General features: G+C 44.8%; 1 protein-coding gene across 1 annotated transcript in view; it reads right to left on the bottom strand.

The window, feature by feature from the left end:
- cdc40 (cell division cycle 40 homolog (S. cerevisiae)) overlaps nt 1-23,209 on the bottom strand; it is a 159,915-nt gene that overhangs the window by 92,770 nt on the left and 43,936 nt on the right. Inside the window, exons 4-6 of the mRNA XM_078542583.1 lie at nt 17,132-17,221; nt 4,812-4,951; nt 2,785-2,881 (exon numbers count right to left, since the gene is read on the bottom strand). Coding sequence (XP_078398709.1) covers nt 2,785-2,881; nt 4,812-4,951; nt 17,132-17,221 — 327 coding nt within the window. The remainder of the gene's footprint in view (nt 1-2,784; nt 2,882-4,811; nt 4,952-17,131; nt 17,222-23,209) is intronic.

The following is a 23,209-nucleotide window of genomic DNA, read 5'->3' as shown; positions in this document are numbered from 1 at the left end:
TAAAACGTGTGTAATAAATGGACAATGCTGAATAAAACATTAGATGGGTAGTTTTTCAAATTAAGATGACTTAATTCATATTAATATGAAATTCTAAAAACTGGAATTTCAATGTCTGAAATAGAAACCAAAGGCACTGGCAAAGATTTGCTCTCTGTTAATTTAAAATGTGGAACTCAAGCATGATACAACTCATGAATACAAAGCTGATGCGGTGCCATTGTTTATTCTATGCTCGGGTATATTCCATCTTTCCTGTGTAGACTTTTTAAAAAGCTGTTTCTCCTCTATAGTACAGCAGTTCTATAGATTATCTTATATTCAAGTCTGCAGTTTTTCATAACATAACTGTATTCTCACCAAATGTAAATATAATTCTTTCTCTACAGCAATTATAGTTCAGATCCTCAGATACCAATGGTTACAGAATTATTTAAAAATGGACAATAAGGCATCAAAGTAAAAATAACAAAGTCTGCTGACTGCAGGGGGCCCTGTGTGAAATGAGAAGGGGCAGACTCCATACAATCTGCAGCATGGCAAGTGCCTACGGTACAAAATTGTTCCTAATCTCACTGAGAGAGAGAGGCCACAGGGCAGCTGGTGTAGAAATAGGAAAAAAATATCACACAGGTGCAGCAGGAAATGTTCTTTCAAAGTTAGGGGATGATGGATGTTGTTGAAATGGAACAGAAAGCGCTAGTCTATACCTGATGTGGTATAGCTGACCTGCGAGTGATTAATGCTGAAACTTGGTGCCTGAAATGAAAGAGTTTCATTCCCTAGCACTAACATCCCTCACCTAATAAGTACAATTTCTCAATGCTCTCCAGGCAATGTTTTCAGAAGCATCAAAAGAATCTACCAGGGTTAGTTGTTAAACATCAGCGAATGCAGGGATGTTAAAAAACAGCAGCTGGTATTTATAAATTGTCAGAAGTCCCCAAAGATCTTCCTCAGTAATTCCGATCTCAAACCAGGTGTCACAAGGTATGTAACAAGTTAACTAAAATCCCTTATGCTCTTGTCTCGCTAACTTCAATGGCAGACAGCCAGATGTTATTCTGTCTTTGGAATTAATAACTACATTGTTTCTGGTTTCTCATCATTAACAATTACACTTTTATGGTTTCTCATCATTTTGACTATAGTCAAATAAAGGTTATTGTGTGATTTGAATTTCCAGGCTACGAGAAGACACCTTATTTTTTGAATCATGTTTATGTTCAGTATGCCAATGGTCAATCTCACCAGAGTAGCCTTTCCCTCACTTGCAAATGCGGCAAAGTGACGCAGTGTACAGAAATATCTAAAAGCCATACTGCCATACCCTCCCCATCCAGAATAGAATGACAGAAGGGGCCAGCAGTAGAAAGCACAAAAGGAAGAGAAAAAAATTAAAATAATTATAAAGGAGTAAATAAATTAAAGAATGGTTATTAGTTAATAGGAGGGACTCACTTCTGTGTTTACATTAATCAGTATCCTTTCCATCATATCATCCTGACTTTGAAATATATTGCCATTCCTTCACTTCTGCTGGATCAAAATCATGGAACTCCCTCACCAACAGCAATGTGGGTACACCACATGGATTGCTGGGGTTCAAGAAAGCAGCTCACCACCATCTTCTCAAAGGTAATTAGGGATGGGCAATAGATGTTGGCTTTGCCATAGACAACCACATCCCATGAACAAATGAAAAAGAAAATAAACTGATTTTTTTGCTGCATCTTTATTCTTTGATTTTGCCATCTCATATGGCCTTTCTACTCTCATTGTCTCAATCACAGGTAAGGCCATCTCTGATCACTTCCTCGTTTCCTTCTGCACTCAATCCTCCTTTCCAGCCCATTTCCTTCTATGTCTGCACCCAGAACAAAACCTCTCCCCCAAGTAACTTACAACGGCATTTTCAAATTCCCAACTGCCTAGCATTTGGCCCTCCATTTCCTACAATATTTCTGCAGCTCTGCTCTCTACCACCCTGCTACAAACCACATCTCCAGTCCTGTGTTTAAGTTGCAAATGACATCCTACGTGACTGTTACCATGATCCCACTTCAACTTTCTAAACTTGTCTGCAGCCTTGACTGAGTGAGACTGCCTTTGCCTGCTTCCATTCTTACCCATCCATTTGTAGCCAGGGAATCTCTTGCAATTATTTCTCTTTCCATCCCACACTGTTACCTCTAAATTCCACTAAAGAATTCTTGCCCCTTTCCTATTTCATATCTACCTCTTTGAGCAAGATTTTGGTCACCAGTCCTAAAATCTTATGTGGTTCAGTGTTAAATTTTGTCTGAAGCACCTTGGGATGTTTTAATATATTAAAGGTCCACAATCTTATCGAATGGCAGAACAGGCTTGAAGGGATAAATGGCCTACTCTTGCTCCTAAGTCCTATGATCCTATGTGATATATAAATGCAAGTTGCTGTTGAGGAATTCCACTAGCCTATTTTTTTCAATGAAAAAGACTCACTGCATGTGTAAATTACAATATTAACTGGTGAACTTTAGACATGAAAAATGAGACAAGGGGAAGTCTGGGAGCAGGAATGAAAGGGTGAGAAAGAAAGAGGAAAGTAAAGGATATTGGTTATGAAATAGTTATTTAAAAGAATTTTGTTCCAGAGAAAAACAAAACACTTTCGACTACACTACTATCAACTCATTGATGGTGTGAAATAATGTGAAACATTAGTCAATTCCTCCAACCCAAAGGTGATAGTTACCACCACCTCCTCTGTGGAAATGCAAACAAATATAATATATGCATTACGGTGAAGGATTGTTTTCTCTTCTGCAGGTTTCTCATCTTCTTGTTTGCCTTTCTTCTGTCTTTTTGCTATAATCTCATCGAGTTCTTTCTGTTCTTCCTGCAGAAATAACCAAGTTCCCCATATTACAAGTGGTCTACAGTAAAAGATGGGATTGTGAACTGTACTGACAATTCACTCAGTTACACTGGTTAGATGCTCTGTAGAGAATGAAGAATAACCAGGAACATTTACAAGGCAATAATCTAATTAAGGACGTCAGATGACATACAAACTGCTAGAACAAAGCTCAAATGATTTAGAATTGGCAGCTGAATCCCACGAGCAAATAATTGTTTTTAAATTATTTTGTAATTTTTAAGTATACTGTGAACTTTCTGCAGTGGTTTTGTAATGCCTTTGGTCCATTTATTATGGACCAAATCAGTGAGAATACTGATTAACATTGCACTTTATGTTGTTTATATTGAAGGTCAAGTGAATATTTCCTTGGGTCCTTATCAGAGTATGCGGGGAAAATACCATTACATACCTTTTGCAGGTTTTTTAAAGCAAACATATCATTTGTCTCCTAATTATGTTCAAATTGGACACTAACTTGTTACTGAAAAGAGACTTCTATTCCTTAGACCCAGCTACTATTTGGTTCCAGCAGAGTACTTAAGAAACTAAATGAAGCAATGTTACGTTTCAGAGAAGTGGGGAAGGGTATTTCTGTCATGAATATGTGGATCAAGCCATTAAAAGAGCCACATTTTGAAGTATTCATTTCCTAACTGATGTCACTACTGCATGCTTATTGAGGTTTATTTGAAGAAAATTATAGTGCAAAAATCAAAGAAAATACCCAGAAAGCACATTAGTGAGTGCTATTGTGAACAGGGAATAGTTATTAGCCCATTATGCCACACCTGTAACCAAATGCTATACATCACCTTCAGTAATATGTCTTATATTCAAATGCATAACACAGCAATAATGTAAGAAATTACATATAACAATAGAATACTTGACATTATAACATGCTGTAACTAGAAGTTGCACAAATTCAAGTTTAGAAAGAGGGCCTAATAATCTACTACATCTATGTCAATCAGGCTCTTATTTTAATAAAGCGATGTTATAGTTATTTATATGTAAAATATTTAGCAAGTCAACATTCACACTCTTGTGTCAAAATAAAATTTCACATGCTATTTTACTAGAAACATTCACACTTCTTTTGGCAGGCCAGCTATTTTTGAGCACAATAGGGACAATGTGTGCATTTAAACCAACTTGCTGTAGACTGTGCAAAGTTTTCTGACAGAACCTCTGCAGCAATTCAAAGTGAAGCTTCAAATGCCCATTAGTCAACAGTAGGTACTTAAATTTTTAGCAGAACATTTGTCTTCAGAGAAACCAATTTGCACACTTTAAAAAAAAATTACTGCTGCATGATGACATAACTGAGATTGGCGCCCAGGATTCTTTCCCCACATATTAAGTGTTCGATCAGTGAATGCGCATTTCACGGCAGGTAGGGGAAAACTGCTGGAGGAAGATGATCTGAGACAGACACTGTCCAAAGCCCCCCCTTAATGGTCAAATCAAGAGCAGCAAAGCACATGTCTACTCCTTCCGGCAGTAAAGCGATATATAGGTTTCAATAACACTAAATTTTCCCTTAAAAGAGAATTTTAAAATTAATTGCCTGGTTAAATTAATTCCAGGACATGAAGTGTAGTATGCCATAAATACTCTGCCAACTATATTCATAGTGCAGACCTAGCTCAGTTTTATATGTGGAGTTGCCAGTTAATGTTATTTGGCAAGATATTATCATTCCAAAATGTGTGCTTAAGTTGGAAAAAAATGTATATTTATAACTCTCCAAAGGCAGTTATTATCAAGTATCATCACTGATAGATAACAAAAAGCAACTACAGTTTTTCAGACTGTTCAGTTTTTGTTCACTTTACTGAACTGCATGTTAAATTCATCCAACTTATCCTTCTTTGCAAAGACTAAAATAAGTAGACCAACTGACCTCAGAAGGTTTGGCCACATCCTTTTCATCCACATATTTTGCCCAAGGCCCCTGAAAACCATCAATATTTGCTGGGTCGGGTTCTTTTAATTTCTTTCGTTTTTCTGTTTTCTTTTTACCAGACTCAAACACTGTAAGCCCTGCATAAGTTTAAATATAAAAGACAAGTTAGCACATACCAAACTAGGCACAGAAAATCCATATCAACTGACATGGGCTTTTCCAAAATGGCACATGACATTCAGCAATGTTTCAAATTCATTGTTGTGCAAGTACAAAGTAAGGATTAAAGCAGAATTACACATCATCAGCAAATCAAAGCAAATAAAACGGCAATCATTTCATCACATGCCAATTCCCATTGAAATAAATGGTATCAATTATAAGAGAGACACGTCCAGGTCCATCGCCAGAACATTAGGATTCTGAAAGTTTTTCTAAAGGGTGCTTTAGAAGTAAAGTACTTCCTTCCCTGTGACAGTGATTCCCCTTTAAAGCAGTACTAAAGAGCACAAATTATTTTGAAGTGTTTGTAACATTATGAGTTTGCAGCACAGTACTGGGTGCCCCCTGCCTGACAGCAAATAAATTACAATTAAAAATTAAAGCATCAATGTTTAATTTAAACAAGTCACATAACTGAGCAATTTCCTGTCACGTACCTATACAGTGGGCAGGATTTTCTCCCAATTGCACTAAGTGTGGCAGCGGGCATGAAAAATGGCATTCTACCCACTGGCCACAACGACAGGTTTTTGCGTTGTATTGTCTGCTTCCTGCCGCATTAATTATGCACGCATGGGAAACACGCCGGATTGTGGGAGGGAGGCCTCTGATTTGCTTGTCCTGCCACGAGCTCACTGTTTTCTCACTCTGGGTGCCATAGTTAAATAGCACCCGTGCAGAGCTTTGTCTAAGTCGGCAGCCTAGGACTGCCACAGATGAGAGAGATGGCCCAAAAAGGAAGACAACAGCAGCCCCCAAGTTTAGTGACCCCTCACTGAAGCGCCTGCTGGATGCCTAGGAGGCCCACCACAATGTCCCCTACCTCTATGATGGCCGGAAGAGGTCCACCAACCTCACCACTCTGGCTTGAGAGGCAGTGGCAGCGATCATTAGTGCTAAAGCTGCACAGAGGAGGTCAGCCATCCAGTGCAGAAAGAAGATGAATGATTTCATCTGTTCCACCAGGGTAAGTCAACTATCTCATCATGCTCAATTGACAAGCCCATCACACATTCACAGGGATATCATACACTGCCAGCTCAAGGGACATCACTACTCACTCTCACACAGACCTTCACAATTCCATCTGGAGCTTGTGTCCTCATCCCATCCATGGCTCCACTGACCACCCACATATGCCAGGCATCCTTATTCATCTGCCCTGGCATGCGTCCTGCTCACACTCCATCTGTCTTTATGCAGGACAAACTCGCACACAATTGCAGGGAGAGGTCCTAGACCGGGGGTGGAATAGCAGAACTCAAGGTCCTCACTGCCTTCGAGAACAGAGCCACTGAGCTGGCCGGAGAGGACGTGGACCATGCCTGCAGTGACGGTCAGGTCGGCGGTAATCGCTCACATGAGGATCCTGCACCAGTTCATGCTTCAGACAATGGTACTGAGTGCATTGTCCTGTTTTACTGCTGCCTGCAATACACTAATTATCTTTACTTTCTTTCGTAGGCACCTCTGCAAAGTGCCCAAAGTCCTCAACTAGCCAGGTCCGTAGCTCGAGCCCCAAAAACACCTCAGATGAGGAACCGGAGGACAGCACTGCTGAAGACCCGTCACAGTGCGCACCCACACCTCGGTGGGACCTAGTTCTAAAGCAGCCTCAAGATCACAATCTGGTGAGCACAGCACAGAATCTGGAACAAAGCAAGTGGAGGCACGGACATTTGAGGTCATCAGCACTGGGAGGGCCACTGGAGGCCAAGATTTTGCTGAGTCAGAGTCAGGTGACGCACATTATGAGTTTGGACTCGGTCCTAAATCAGTTGGAGAAGCAGCAATGACAATCACAGGAACATCAGGAAGGGATGTCAACTGCATCCCTCTGATTGTAACAGACGATGGAGGAGTCTGTCTGTGTCTGAGATAATAGCACTAGCATGCCAACACACCGAGGTCAACATCTGGAGGGTGGCAGCCGCCATGGACACCATGGCACAGGACATCGGTCCTGCACTACTGTAGGAACAGCACTCCATCGCTGTAGCCATTGGTAGTACCCATCAGTGGCAGTGCGAAAGTGGTGGGCGGGCGAGCCACCTTGATCTCACTCCAGCTACCCTTCTCCTCAAGGAGTCAGCCAGGGGCCCTCAGACACCCAAAGGGAGGAGGACCAGCAGCTGGACACCCCAGGGCCATCCACCCAGGTGACTCCAGGACTGTCCGCCCGATCTCAATCTTCCTGTGACCCCATCACCTCCAGCTCCACAGGCCGAGGAGGGTGCACCTGCCCCACAGCAGGAGACCCAATGCAGGCCGGAGCCCTCCGGGTCTCGGACTTCCAGAGGACGCCTGCTAAAGTCATCACAGTCAACAGGATACTGCAATCAGCAGGCTGCCTCCACTTCCGCTGTGGATGTCGTGGAAGCACCCAGATGTAGCGACAGGGTTAGGAAGATCAAGAAAGGTTTGGAAGATCAAGAAAATTTAGGAGCACAACGATGGCACGGGTGTTCACAACATGTATATAATGTTCACAAATGTAAATAGAATTGCATATATTTCACGTTTCCTCTTGTGTATGCCTCCTTTTTATGATGAACTGTGTTGCTGTCAATCAGGTGTGAGACCATGGTCCCTCCTCTCACTTATTGCAAATGTCGCTATCATGGCCTCTTGTCTATATAGTGTGCTTCCACATCACCACAGTGTGTGCCCCCTTTTCAGATTGTTCTCGACATCAGTGATGCCTCGACCTTAAAGTTAAGTGTGTTTCTGAAAGGAACCTTGTTCGCATGCTTTGCAGGGTCAGGTCATGTTTATTCTTGGCTGTGTAAGATTGAGGCAGAGGTGTTCTCCTATCTTGTCTGCATTCTTGAAAGGTGAAGGTGTAGCGTACAAGCAGAGAAGTGTTCACGCATGGAAAAGGGTCATAAATCGTGCAACTCCATGTGCTCTCTGCCATCCAGCAGGGTTTTCATGCTATGGACCCATACTCAGGGCTTGAGTGCACTCCTGTCTGCCAACCGCGTTTCCAACTTTCAGAGTGTACGTCTGCTGAACTCACCATTAAGTGGGAGCACCTTGCCACCCAAAGGTGCTGAAGCCCTGCCCCTCTCAGCCTCATTATTGCCTTGGCGCTCGTTCCAACAACCTTGAGCGTTTCTCAGTTGTCTGTATTGTGGCCACAAGGCTCTCGTCACAGTGTTGGGATGCAGCGCTGTGTGCCCCATCACCTAAACACTCACCAAGATGAGTGATGCTAATTGCAAATGGTGATTTCTGACAGTCAATAGAGCCTTTGAGCATGCTCAGGAAGCTCACAGCGTAGCTTCAGACAATGTTGAGGGGTGCAATGGGATAAGAGTGAGGATATACTGAAGCGCACTCTTTATTAGCAATGATTAGTGACCTTGAGGGCTTCATGGTGTCTGAGCAGTTTGGAGTTTGCAAGGGCCAGGGCTGACCATGAGGGCACAATGCATGTCTTAAACAGGAGGTATTTTAACACCTAGCACGCAAGTAGTTGAACATCGTCATCTTCAGGTGGTCCACATGCATAGTAGGATAAGGATAAAAGCGGGCCAGCATTCCTAACTAATAGTGCCGGATGTTAATGTGATAGAGAAGAAGGTGACACAAAAGATGGCATTATCTCTGATTAGATGCACACCTGCGGAACGTCCTCAAATGCTTTGGCCCAAGCGTTACCTTTCAGCTTCACCATCGAAGTTACACAGACTGCGTTGTGCCATTCCTGGAGATGGAGCTCCTTGAGGAGCTTTGTTTCAGAATTAAAATGCCTGTGTCCACCCACTGCATCACCGTGTTCTTTCCATGTGCTGGCTTTTTATTAAGCTGTTCAAGCTGGTTCTGGTGATAACCCCGTGCCTGTTCAATGCAATGCAGGCCAACTTCGTGCTGACTGCTCATTACCATGATGCACTTTGCAGCCAGTGCTAACTGCATTACTGAGTAGCTGCATGAGTCAACAGGAGGCTCAAAATTGTGACAGGCTAGCACCAGTTAACGCCAGCTTGTGCCTCTTAAAATGGTGGGAGAGGGGGGTTGGATTGTAGGTGGAGTAGATGCTGGAAGTCCCTGCACAAGTCACTCAGATGTAGAGGCGAGGTGAGAATTACTGCCCTTGACATCAAGGCAGCATTTGACCGAGTGTGGCATCAAGGAGCCCCAGCAAAACTGGAGTCAATAGGAGTCAGGGGGAAAACTCTCCACTGGTTGGAGACAAACCCAGCACAAAGGAAGATGATTGTGGTTGTTGGAGGTCAATCATCTCAGTTCCAGGACATCTGCTGGAGTTCCTCAGGGCAGTGTACTCAGCCCAACTACCTTCAGCTGCTTCACCAATGACCTTCCTTCCATCATAAGGTCAGAAATGGGGATGTTCGCTGATGATTGCACAATGTTCAGCACAATTTGTGACTCCTCAGATGCTGAAGCAGTCCATGTCCAAATGCAGCAAGACCTGAACAATATCCAGGCTTGGGCTAACGAGTGGCAAATAACATTCGCATCACACAAGTGCCAGGCAATGACCATCTCGAACAAGAGAGAATCCAACCATTGCTCCTTGATGTTCAATGGCATTACCATCACTGAATCCCCCACTATCAACATCCTGGGGGTTACTATTGACCAGAAACCGAACTGGACTAGCCATATAAATATTGTGGCTACAAGAGCAGGTCAGAGGCTAGGAATCCTGCGATGAGTAACCCACCTCCTGACTCCCCAAAGCCTGTTCACCATCTACAAGGCACAAGTCAGGAGTGTGATGGAATACTCTCCACTTGCCTAGATGACTGCAGCTCCCACAACACTCAAGAAGCTTGACATTGTCCAGGACAAAGCAGCCCACTTGATTGGCACCACATCCACAAACATTCACTCCCTCCACCAACGACACACAGTAGCAGCAGTGTGTACCATCTACAAGATGCATTGCAGGGATTCACCAAGGCTCCTGAGACAACACCTACCAAACCCATGACCATTGTCATCTTGAATGACGAGGGCAGCAGATAGATGGGAACACCACCGCCACCTGAAAGTTCCCCTCTAAGTCACTCACGATCCTGACTTGGAAATATATCGCCATCCCATCAGTGTCGCTGGGTCAAAATCTGGGAACTCTTTTCCTAACAGCACTGTGGATGTACCTACACCACATGGATTGCAGCGGTTCAAGAAGGCAGCTCACCACCACCTTCTCAAGGGCAACTAGGGATGGGCAATAAATGCTGGCCCAGCCAGCGAAGCCCATATCCCGTGAATGCATTAAAAAAAAATCAACATCCGGGGGGGGTTTCCATTGACCAGAAACTGAATTAGACTAGCTATATAAATATTGTGGCTACAATAGCAGGCCAGAGGCTAGGAATCCTACAGCAAGTAACTCACCTCTCATGACTCCACAAAGCCTGTCCACCGTCTACAAGGCACAAATCAGAAGTGTAACAGAATGCCCTCCACTTGCCTGGATGAGTGCAGCTTCAACAACACTCAAGAAGCTTGACACCATCCAGGACAAAGCAGCCCGCTTGATTGGCAACACATCCACAAACATTCACTCCCTCCACCACCGATGAACAGTGGCAGCAGTGTGTACCATCTACAAGATGCACTGCAGGAACTTACCAAGGCTCATTAGACAGCACCTTCCAACCCACGGCCACTGCCATCTAGAAGGACAAGGACAGCAGATAGATGGGAACAACGCCACCTGGAAGTTCCTCTCCAATCCACTCAACATCCTGAATGGAAATATATCACCGTTCCTTCACTGTCACCTGGTCAAAATCCTGGAACTCCCTCCCTAACAGCACTGTGGGGTACCTGCACTACATGGATCACAGTGGTTCAAGAAGGCAGCTCACCATCACCTTATGATGGGCAATAAATGCTGGCCTTGCCAGCGATACCTATATCCCATGAATGAATAGAAAAAAAACATGGAATAATGGTGCAACATGGGAAAGAATCTTCTCCAGGCTTGTCGGACACTGCACTAGAGGTCTTGGTTGAGGAGTGCAAAGAAGAGAAGTGCTGTATCCACAGGCCTCCAGACAAAATGCTCTGAAGACTGTGAGACTAGATAGCTGTGGTGGTCAATGCCAGGAGTCAATCCCGGAGTGGCTGGATGCACCGCCTCAGAAAAATTTAATTACCTCAATGAATGGTCAAGCTCAGTGAATTCATCTTCAAATGCCATATCCTACCAAATGCGCTGCTAGTCTCACCAACTGCTGCTCACTGCACCACACCCCAATCACTCAACTACCAACAACCTCTATCAATCCAAAACAAAAACAGAATTACCTGGAAAAACTCAGCAGGTCTGGCAGCATCGGCAGAGAAGAAAAGAGTTGACGTTTCGAGTCCTCGCTTGCTTGTCCCTACAACCACCCCCCCTCCCCAACTTCTCTCTGCCACCCCACCCCCCACCTTAAACCACCTCTTTGTTCCTTTGTCCGTGACATCTTTTGATTATCTGCTCCTATCACTGCTTGCTTGTCCCTACAACCCCACCCCCCCCTCCACCCAACCTTAAACCAACTTATATTTCACCCCTCTCCTAATTTTACTCAGTTCTGTTGAAGGGTCGAAACGTCAACTCTTTTCTTCTCCGCCGATGCTGCCAGACCTGCTGAGTTTTTCCAGGTAATTCTGTTTTTGTTTTGGATTTCCAGCATCCGCAGTAGTTTTTTATTTTTATCTCTGTGTTTAATTGACTGCCACTCCTTTTCAAGAAATGCCTACCTTGAAGAAGTACTGCTCTGCTCTCCGACAGGATTTTCGTATCTCTCTTCTGCCTTGTTCACCTTCATTGCTTTCCATTTCTCTCCTGGTGTTTGACAAGGTGTTTACTAAAACCCGCTTTCACAGCCATATTTCCTTTCTCAGTGACTGTCTCCGTCTCCGACTTACCCCATGTGGATTGCAACTGAAATTCCATCCCTCTTGTTTCGAACCCACCCAGGATTACAGGTATCTCCAGGACATAAAACGTTTCTCGGACGGCTGTTCCCGTCGCATTCTGAGATCCACACTCAGTGCCATGCGCCGCCATATGAACAGACTCGACCTCTCTCTCCAGCAGCACCGCCGCACCCTTTTTCAAAGCTGCACGTGCCCCCAGTTTCATTTTATTCTTCGTCTCATCCGACGCCTCAACAAGAAACTTTTTCTCTTTCTCTCAAGTGCTAAGGAACGCAAGCTCCAACAACTCATCGACACCAACACCCATCTAGGACCCTCCACCCCTGCCTGTCCCTCCGTCCCCACTCCATCTTCCAATCCCAGCCCCGGCCGTGTATTCACTATACCCCCTGACCTTCCCCTCTCCGATGCTGAACGTTCAGTGCTCAGCAAAGGACTTAGTTGCCCTCATCTCAATGAATTTCGGGCTCGGCACGATGCTGAACTCTTCTTCTGCCGTCTTCGTCTCCATGCTCACTTCTTTGGGCAGGAGTCCTCTCCCTGTTCAACGGATCCTTTTACCCACCTCCAATATTCTCCCTCCACCTGGACCCCTCCCTCTGGATTCTTACCTTCTCTTGATCTTTTCATTGAGAACTGTCGGCGTGACATTAGTCGTCTCAATTTCTCTGCTCCTCTCACCCATTCTAATCTGTCTCTCTCTGAACTTACTGCACTCCGTTCTCTCAGGTCCAACCCCAACATTGTCATCAAACCCGCTGACAAGGGTGCTGCTTTTGTTGTCTGGCGCACTGACCTCTACCTCGCGGAGGCTGAGCGTCAACTCACAGACACTTCCTCCTACCTCTCCCTGGACCATGACCCCACCACTGAACATCAAACCATTGTTTCCAGGACTGTCACTGACCTCATCTCCTCTGGAGATCTTCCTCCCACAGCTTCCAACCTGATAGTCGCCCAACCTCGGACGGCCCGCTTCTACCTCCTACCCAAAATCCACAAACAGAACTGTCCCAGCAGACCGATCGTGTCAGCCTGTTCCTGCCTCATGTAACTCATTTCTCGTTATCTTGACTCCCTTCTCTCTCCCCTTGTCCAGTCCCTTCCCACCTACATCCGTGATTCCTCTGACACCTTACGTCACATCAACAATTTCCAGTTCCCTGGCCCCAACCGCTTCCTCTTCACCATGGACGTCCAATCCCTCTACGCCTCCACCAGGATGGTCTGAGGGCCCTTAGCTTCTTTCTTGAACAGAGGCCCGAACAATCCCCATCCACCACTACTCTCCTCCGTCTGGCTGAACTTGTTCTCACACTGAACAATTTCTCCTTTAACTCCTCTCACTTCCTCCAAATAAAAGGTGTGGCTATGGGTACCCGCATGGGCCCCAGTATGCCTGTCTCTTTATGGGGTATGTGGAACATTCCTTGTTCCAGTCCTACTCCGGCCCCCTCCCACAACTCTTTTTCCGGTACATCAATGATTACTTTGGTGCTGCTTCATACTCTCGTCGGGACCTGGAAAAATTTATTAATTTTGCTTCCAATCTCCACCCCTCCATCATTTTCACATGGTCCATCTCTGACACTTCCCTTCCCTTCCTTGACCTCTCTGTCTCAATTTCTGGTGATAGAATATCCACCAATGTCCATTACAAGCTACCGACTCCCACAGCTACCTCGACTACAGCTCCTCACACCCTGCTTCCTGTAAGGACTCCATCCCATTCTCTCAGTTCCTTCGTCTCCGTCGCATCTGTTCTGATGATGCTACCTTCAAAAACAGTTCCTCTGACGTGTCCTCCTTCTTCCTTAACCGAGGTTTTCCACCCACGGTCGTTGACAGGGCCCTCAACCGTGTCCGGCCAATCTCCCGCGCATCCGCCCTCACGCCTTCTCCTCCCTCCCAGAAACATGATAGGGTCCCCCTTGTCCTCACTTATCACCCCACCAGCCTCCGCATTCAAAGGATCATCCTCCGCCATTTCCGCCAACTCCAGCATGATTCCACCACCAAACATATCTTCCTTTCACCCCCGCTGGCGGCATTCCGTAGGGATCGTTCCCTCCGGGACACCTTGGTCCACTCCTCCATCACCCCCTACTCCTCAGCCCCCACATATGGCACCTCCCCATGCCCACGCAGAAAATGCATCACCTGCCCCTTCACTTCCTCTCTCCTCACCGTCCAAGGGCCCAAACACTCCTTTCAAGTGAAGCAGCATTTCACTTGCATTTCCCCTAACTTAGTCTACTGCATTCGTTGCTCCCAATGCGGTCTCCTCTACATTGGAGAGACCAAACGTAAACTGGGCGACCGCTTTGCAGAACACCTGTGGTCTGTCCGCAAGAAAGACCCAAACCTCCCTGTCGCTTGCCATTTTAACACTCCACCCTGCTCTCTTGCCCACATATCTGTCCTTGGCTTGCTGCATTGTTCCAGTGAAGCCCAACGCAAACTGGGGGAACAGCACCTCATCTTCTGACTAGGCACTTTACAGCCTTCCGGACTGAATATTGAATTCAACAACTTTAGATCTTGAACTCCCTCCTCCATCCCCACCCCCTTTCCGTTTCTTCCCCCTCCCTTTTGTTTTTTCCAATAATTTATATAGATTTTTCTTTTCCCACCTATTTCCATTATTTTTAAATCTATACCTGTAATGTCCTGTCAGTCTTTCCACCCCACCCCCACTAGAGCTGTACCTTGAGTGTCCTGCCATCCATTCTTAATTAGCACATTCTCTTAGATAATATCACCACCTTTAACACCTCTTTGTTCCTTTGTCTGTGACATCTTTTGATTATCTGCTCCTATCACTGCTTGCTTGTCCCTACAACCACCCCACCTCCCCAACTTCTCTCTCCCCCCGCCACCACCTTAAACCAACTTATATTTCACCCCTCTCCTAATTTTACTCAGTTCTGTTGAAGGGTCATGAGGACTCGAAACGTCAACTCTTTTCTTCTCCGTCGATGCTGCCAGACCTGCTGAATTTTTCCAGGTAATTCTGTTTTTGTTTTGGATTTCCAGCATCCACAGTAGTTTTTTGTTTTTAACCTCTATCAATCACAACTCATACCTAAAATTCATAACTTTACCTCACCCTCACACACTTAGCATTGCTGCAAGTCTCACATTAATATCTCTCAGTTCGCAAGCACTGCTATTCAACCGCATCAACCAAACATATTACACCAAATTCATCAAGATATTTTCCTCTCTCTTGCAGGACAAGGTGGCACCCAAATGGAGGCAGTATGAACTAACCAATGTGGGATAGGTGTGCCTGCATGTCCTTACCCCCATTGAGAAGACAGTGATTGCCATAATTTGAGAAGCATTGTTAAGGCAGGGTTGAAACCACAAGATGACAGTAGCCTCAAACCCCATCTTCCTTCTTGTATCACATTGTCCCTCATCCCACAATCTCTTGTGATTGTAAGGCTTTTTCCAGTGGGGTTCCGCAGAGCCCAGTTCTAGGTCCCTTGCTATTTGTGGAATATATATTTGATTTGAACTTGAATGTAGGGTGTGTGATTAAGTTTGCAGATGATACAAAAATCGGCTGTGTAGTTGGCAATGAGGAATAAAGCTGTAGGCTGCAGAAATATATCAATGGACTAGTCAGGTGGGCAGAGCAGTGGCAAACTGAGTTCAATCTGGAGATATGTGAGGCAATGCATAGCCAAAGCATAAGCTGGGCTGGAACTGTATAAAACACTAAACCTATGCCCTGGTTTATGGACCCCTCAACCACGGGGAACAGGGCCATCCTATTCATTCTATCTAAACCCCTTCAATTAGGTCTCCCCTCAGCCTCCTCTATTCCAAAGAAAAAATTCTAGCCTTGGCTAATAAAGGCAGGTATCTCATATGCCTTCTTGACAACCTTATCTAGCTGTCCAGCTAACTTCAGGGGTTTGTGGACATACACTCCAAGGTCCCTCGGTTTCTCTGCACTTTTCCTACCATTTATTGTGTATTCCCTTGCCTTGTTAGCCCTCTCCAAATGCACTGCCTCACATTTCTCCAGATTGAACTCTATTTGCCATTGTTCTGCTCACATGACTTGTCCATTGATATCGTTCTATAGTTTACAGCTTTATTCTTCATTGACAACAACACTGTCAATTTTAATATCATATGTGATCTTAATCATACCCCCTACATTCAAGCCCAAATCAATATATATTCCACAAAGGTCAAGGGGCCTAGTACTGAGCTCTGCGGAACCCCACTGAAAACAGCCTCAGTGACAAAAACACCTATTGACCATTACCCTTTGCTTCCTGCCTCTGAACTAATTTTGGATCCACCTTGCCACAGATCCCATGGGCTTTTCCTTATGTTACCAGTTTGCCATGCGGGACCTTAGCAAAAGCCTTGTTGAAATCCATGTAGACTTCATCAAATACACTAGCCTCATCGACCCTCCTTGTTACTGCCTCAAAAGATTCAATTGTGTTAGTCAGGCATGGCCTTCCCAGAAGTGTACGCAGGCGTTTACACGACATTTTGGGTTTCCAAGGGCATTTGCAGAGCACAAATAATGGCCGCCACGTATCCAAATTTGGTGCCAAAAGTCTCCAGTTCGGAACTGTAGAGGCAAGGGAGGTCCAATTTCCAATTTATGCTGAGCTCTCTGTCTTTGCCAAACTGGTTCCCAGCAGTTGTGGATTAGACAAAAAGAGGGGCAAAGGGGTTAAAAATGTGCTTGTGCATGAATGCCAGCTGAGGATAGGGCTGGGTCGACTGTGATGCTTTTCACATTTGGGCAACCTGCTGGCACTCACTGCAATGGCAAATAACATGGATGATGGCCATTTAAGTACCAGAAAGTAATTGCCATCTGTGGAACAATACTCTGGCAAGAGAATTAATGCCTGCAGGAGAGGAGGTAAGAGAAGGAACCTAGGGTGGGAGAGAGGATGGGGGGGGGGGGCAAGAACTATAAATACTAGTAAATCATTAATTAATCAATATATAGGGCCATCATCTCTCAGTATTATTCATTTTTCCATACAATTAAAGTTCTGTGAACATATTTTGGAATGAAGATGTTCCCATTACATATTTAGGGCATCAACATGATGCATTGGTAACCAAACCCTTTGACTAAATGAAATATCTGGTATCAAAGTATATTTTTTAAAGCACTTTTGAACAAAGATATTTACCTTGATTCTTCTCAGCATCTTCCACGCTACCAATATACGTACCCCCTCCTGATCCTTCACTGTGGTCTACAGTCGGATCCAAAGCGTAACCTAAAAGTGGAATAAAAGTTTCCAAATGATTATTTTTAAAAAGGTGGTGATTTACAGAGTAAGAAAAAGGAATTGAAATCCATTAAATAACATTCATTTATCTTCAGAGTTCACTGAAAAATATTTATAGAAAAACAAATGAAGTAAGGAACCAGTCAGACAAGATTTGTGCCAAAAATTGCTTCAAAAAGTTACTGCTCATCCACACCATATTTGCCATGAAGGAAGTCCTAGGAAACAAGCTTCAATATAATTAGAGGAAAAAATCATTTTGAAGTTAGAAAAGATAAAATTAGTCCAAATAGTGCGGTGAACAATTTTTATGATCATCTTGGTCGACCAGTGAATTGTTGCAAAAAAAAAATTTACAATTACGTATGGGAACACAACATTATCCATAATCATTGCAGGAGGACATTACAATGTCATCTGAAGGGGGAAACAGTGGCGTAGTGATCATGTCATTGGACTAGTAATCCAAAACCTCAGACTGATCTGGGGGCAGAGGTTCAAATCCCACTGGTGAAATTTAAATTGAATTAATTTTAAAGAAATCTGGAGCTATTAACTGTTGTTAAAAACCCATCTGGTTTGCTTCCCCTTTGGGAAAGGAAATCTGCCAACCTTACCCGGTCAAGACTACATGTGACTCCAAACCCACTGCAGCGTGGTTGACTCTTAACTGCCCTCTGAAATGGCTTAGCGTGCCACTCAGTTCAAGGGCAACAAATGCTGGCCTTGCCAGCAATGCTCATGTCCTGTGAAAGAATGAAAAAAAGCAGAAAATACTCAGCAGATCGGGGAATATTTGTGGAGAGGGAAACAAGGTGGACGTTTCAGGTTGATGACCTTCCAACAACAATGTGTATTTATATAGCACTTTTAATGTAATAAAACCCAAGGCACTCCAATGGAGTATTATAAAGCCAAACTTCACACTGAGCCATGTAAGGAGATATTAGGTCAGCCGACCAAAAGCTTGAGTTTTAAGGAGTGTCTTAAAGTAGGACAGGGAGAGAGGGGCAGAGGTTTAGAGAGGGAATTCCTGTGCTTAGAACCATGGCAGCTGAAGGCACAGCTATCAATGGTGGAGTGTTTAAAATCGGGATGCTCAAGAGAACAGAATTACAGGAGTGCGAATATCTCAGAGTCTGCATTGGTGTTCAGCTCAACCCTGTGACAAAGGATTCCTTACCCTGATAGCCCTCCATTTAAAGGAATTTTTTTCAACCTTTCTGCTAACTCTTGGGACAAATTTTAAGCATTGACGTGTTGTCACATGAAACAGCCTTTCCTGCTCAACCCTTCATTATTTGGAAATGCTCTATCAAAACTTCCTCACTCTTCTTTGCTCTGGTGGAAACAATTTCAGTTCTCAAGCCTCATATTATTACTACTGTACTGAAATTAACGTGGACCAAAGGAAAAACTTTCCACTGGTTGCAGTCAAATCTCACATGAAAGAAGACAGTTATGGCTGTTGTCAGCCCCAATACATCATTGCAGGAGTTCTCCAATGAAGGAACCTCAACCCAACCATCTACAGCTGCTTCTTGACCATTCCTCCGTCATAAGGTCAGGAGTGGGGCTGTTTGTTGATGATTCCACAAAGTTCAGCTCCATTCACAAGCCCAATAATGAAGCAGCACATCCCAGTTTACAACCAAACATGATTAACATCTAGCCTTGGGTTGGCAAGTGGCATGTGATATTAGCCCCACGTAAGTGCCAAGTAATGTCCATCTCCAACAAGACAAAACCTATTTAACTCCTTGTGACCTTCAGTGGCACCATCACCAATTCTGCGGCCATCAACATCCTGGGATCACCTCTGACCAGAAGCTTAACAGGGCTAACCACATTAACACCATGGCGACAAAAGCAGGACAAAGGCTGGATACTCTGCAACTGGCTCAGCCCCTCATACCTCAAAGCCTCTCTTCCATCTAAGAGCTTCAAGTCTCCAGTATGATAGAATAGTCACTACACGCTTAGATGAGTATAATCACAACAATTGTTAAGAAGCTGACACCACACAGGACAATTTTGTTCTTATTTGGTGCCCTCGCCACTGGGCCCAATATCCACTTCTTCTACCACCGACATACTGTGGCGCTGTGTACAATCTACAGGGTGCACAGTGGAGACTCATCGTTCTCTTCAACTTCCCTCCCCTCTGACCTCTGCTACCAAGAGCAAAAGCAGTGATCTTGTAGGAGCACAATCACCTTCAAGTAATACCATCCTGACAGACATGCAGAAACTTTCTTTCATCGTTGTTGGGTCAGTGTGCTAGAATTCCCTACAAGCTCATCAATTGTCCTCTATCACCACCTCAGGACAACTAAAGGTGAACAATAAATGCTCCAACTCTCTTTGCTTTGCTCAAGAGCAAATAAAGTAGTAAAAACCAAAATGCTGTTGACTTTTTAAAAAAAAATGATTTAATCTATTTACATACACTCTTTGAAAGATTTCTTTCTTTGACCGCTAGATCTCTGTTCATCCACCCCTTTGGTGTCTTACATCTTGGTGCTTACTCCCATTCCTTGCTTTTCCTTCCAAACTGCATTACATCACACTACGCCACATTAAATTGTAACTACCATCTTTCTGCTACCCTGTATTCTTCTTGACATGTCCATTAAGTCCTCCTCACTGTTTATCAAATCCCAACAACTTCCATTTATAGAACACCTTTAACATAGTAAAACATCCCAAGGTGCTTCACAGGAGTGTTATGGAACAAAATGAAATTTGGTACCAAGTCAGGGAGATATCAAGGCAGGCAAATAAAAAACTTGGGCAAAGAGGTAGGTTTTAAAGAGCATCATAAAGGTGGAGAAAGAGGTGGAGTCTGAGATGTTTAGGGAGGAAGTTCTAGGCAACTGAAAACATGGTCGCTAATGGTTGTGTGATTAAATTAAGAATGCACAAGGGAGTAAAATTGGAGGAGTGTGGATATCTCAGAATGTTGTGGAGCTGAAGGAGGTGAGGGATAGGGAAGGGCAAGGCAATGGAGAAACTTGAAAACAAGGATGAAAATTTTAATACAAAGGCAAAATTCTGCAGATGCTGAAAATCTGAAATAAAAACAGAAAACAGGCTCACTAGACTTACATTTCTACCTTTTCTCAGTTCTGATGAAAGGTCACAGACCTGAAACATTAACTCAATTTCTCTCTCCACAGATGTTGCCTGACCTGCTGAGTATTTCCAGCATTTTGTTTTTATTATGGAATTTTAACTCACTATGATAATCCTGTCAGCAAATTTGATGATCCCCATGTCCAACTTCAAATCATCCACATTTAGATAACAGAGTTTAGTGCTGGCTCCACTTTTATGTGGGGAATCTTGTCGAGGTGTCGGTGGTCTCGCCTGCTGGCTAGAGAGCCAGCGAGAGATCCACGCTGCCTTTTTTCGGGAAGGCCGGTCAAACCACATGCCAATTAGGCAGTGTTGAGGCTAGTAGCGGGCCTTCCTCTGAATCAAGACCCTGGGGCGGAAGTCACGCCTACCTGGAACTACCAGTTCTTGGCTGCAGCTCTTGTGCTCCGCAGCACCACAGGGGAGGTGCTGGCTGCTGCTGGGGGGACAGGCACCAGAGTCCCAGGATCAGTGACCGACCCAGGGCATGGGAAAGTAATGTGAGGGGCAAGCTTTCAGAGGGTGGGGGTCACGGGGAGAGGGCTGCAGAGGGTCCGCAGCAAGGGCAGGAGAATGGTTCTCAGCAGGCCCCACCCTTCCCGATGTCCAGTTCCTCAAACAGGCACCGAGTGCCTTTGATTGAGGGAACAACACCTGGGAACTGACAAGCTGGCTGCACAGTTTTACCTGTCGTGCACGCCACATGGCAACAGGCCTGCCTACAGCTCGGTTAATACTGGCGGCAGTCATTAATTGGCCGTTTAAGGACCTCAACCGACAGTGGAATGGGATCGCAGGCCTTCCTGCCCAGAACTTAATTCTGGAGGAGGCGGGAAGGCATCGGGGTTCTGTTATGCTACCACCCCACCTAAGAAAATGGCCTTCCCGCCTTCAAGCTTGCCACCAGTGAGAGCACAAGATTCCGGCCTATGGTACACTATCTCCAATACTCATTAATCCCAACCTTTTGTTTGTATTCGTACTGCTTTATATCATAATTTCTGAATTTTTGGTAACTGCCTTCATGAGATACCTTAACAAACACTTTCAAAATCCATATATACGAACTCTTCTGCAAACCTTTTAGCTATCAATTTGGCACTTCCTCAAAATTTGTTATGAACTTGCCTTGTGCTGGTTGTCCTGGACTGGCCTATGCAAATAATCACCAATTTTACCATAATTTTGGATTTTGTGAGTGTGGACAAAATTTATTTCACATTTGAAATGGATTGGCAGCTAATTCAGGGCATGTTGACACATGTAAAAAAAAAAGGATCAACTTCTTGATTGAGCAAGAAGTAAAAGGATAAAGGTCAGGTACAAAGAGTAAAGTAAAATATAGGCAAACCTGGTCCTTAATGACCGAAAGAGCCTGATGCACTAAATGCCTATTTTAAAAAATTCATTCACAGGATGTGGGCTTTGCTGGCTGGGTCAGCATTTATTGCCCATCCCCAATTGCCCTTCATAAGGTGGTGGTGAGCTACCTTCTTGAACCGCTGCAGTCCATGTGGTGTAGGTACACCCACAGTGCTGTTACGAAAGGAGTTCCAGGGTTTTGACCTAGTGACAGTGAAGGAACAGCGATATATTTCCAAGTCAGGATGGTGAGTGACTTAGAGGGGAACTTTCAGGTGGTGGTCGTATTCCCATCTATCTGCTGCCCTTGTCCTTCTAGATGGTAATGGCCATGGGTTTGGAAGGTGCTGTCTCAGGAGCCTTGGTGAATTGTTAAGTTGTGACTGTTAAGGCTTTTATATTAATTGTCATTCATCCCAACGATAAGCATTAGTCAAACCTCACCTCCTGGCCAGAAGGGCACTCATTTCTTCCATCAGATTTAATGGGAATTAGGGATCTTCAGAGGCTTGGGGCGGAATCGTCTGTGCTGGCTGGCGTTGGGCATTTGGCGGCGCGAGCGGACAACATAGTGAAAAGGCCCAAAATTGGTTTCAAGATGTTCTGAAACCAGTTTGCAATCGTCCACACAGCATGTCAATGGTGGGCCGTGTTTCCTGCCATTGGACGTCAGGAACCTCATTGCAGTATATCAGCAAATCATTATAAGGCTAGCCTGCTGGACTCATCCCCTCATGCTGGATTGTCTGCCCACATCAGCATATTTCACAACTACACATTGGTGACGTGCACCTGGCGAGTTGCACTTCACTCGGGACTTCGAGGTTTGTTTGCCTCCTTGCTTCGGTCAGCACTCGCAGTCATCTGCGCCAGGTTTCACAGACAGCACCACATCACTTTTAGGGGTCTCACGGGCAGGGGTCTACTTATCAGACCAGCCATAAGGCGGGAGTGGCTTTGTACGGCTGCAGGGCTAGGGCTTGCTTGGAGAAGGGGAAGAAGTGACCTCAGACAAGGGAAGATGCTGCAGGGTGAAGGCTCTACTGAGGAAGGGGGGTATTCCAGGATTTGTGTGGGGGCATAAGCTGATCTGTGCAAGTGGTCTCAAAATTGTGAGGGCTGAGGAAGCAGTCTCCAGGGCAGATGAGGCCAGATGGAGATGTGAGGGAGTGTATGAAAGACTGAGTGGTGATGTCCCCTGAGCTGGCAGTGAATGAGATGCCAGTGAACCTGTGATGGGCTTGAGTGTGAGAGTTTAGAGTGATGAGATGGCTGCCTTACCCTGGCAGCATGGATGAGATCATTCATCCTCTTTCTGCATTGGATGGCCAACCTCTTCTGTTCAGCATTGGCACTGATCACCACTGCCACCGCCTCCCAAGCCAGAGTGGTAATGTTGCTGGCCCTCCTGTGGCCAAAGCAGTGGGTTGAGGACATCACAGCAGGCTTCCATAGTATCCAAAAGATGCTCGAGGG

Source organism: Cetorhinus maximus, chromosome 5 (assembly GCF_964194155.1).
Source record: "Cetorhinus maximus chromosome 5, sCetMax3.hap1.1, whole genome shotgun sequence".
Taxonomy (NCBI): domain Eukaryota; kingdom Metazoa; phylum Chordata; class Chondrichthyes; order Lamniformes; family Cetorhinidae; genus Cetorhinus; species Cetorhinus maximus.
This window is presented reverse-complemented; position numbering and strand designations above follow the sequence as displayed.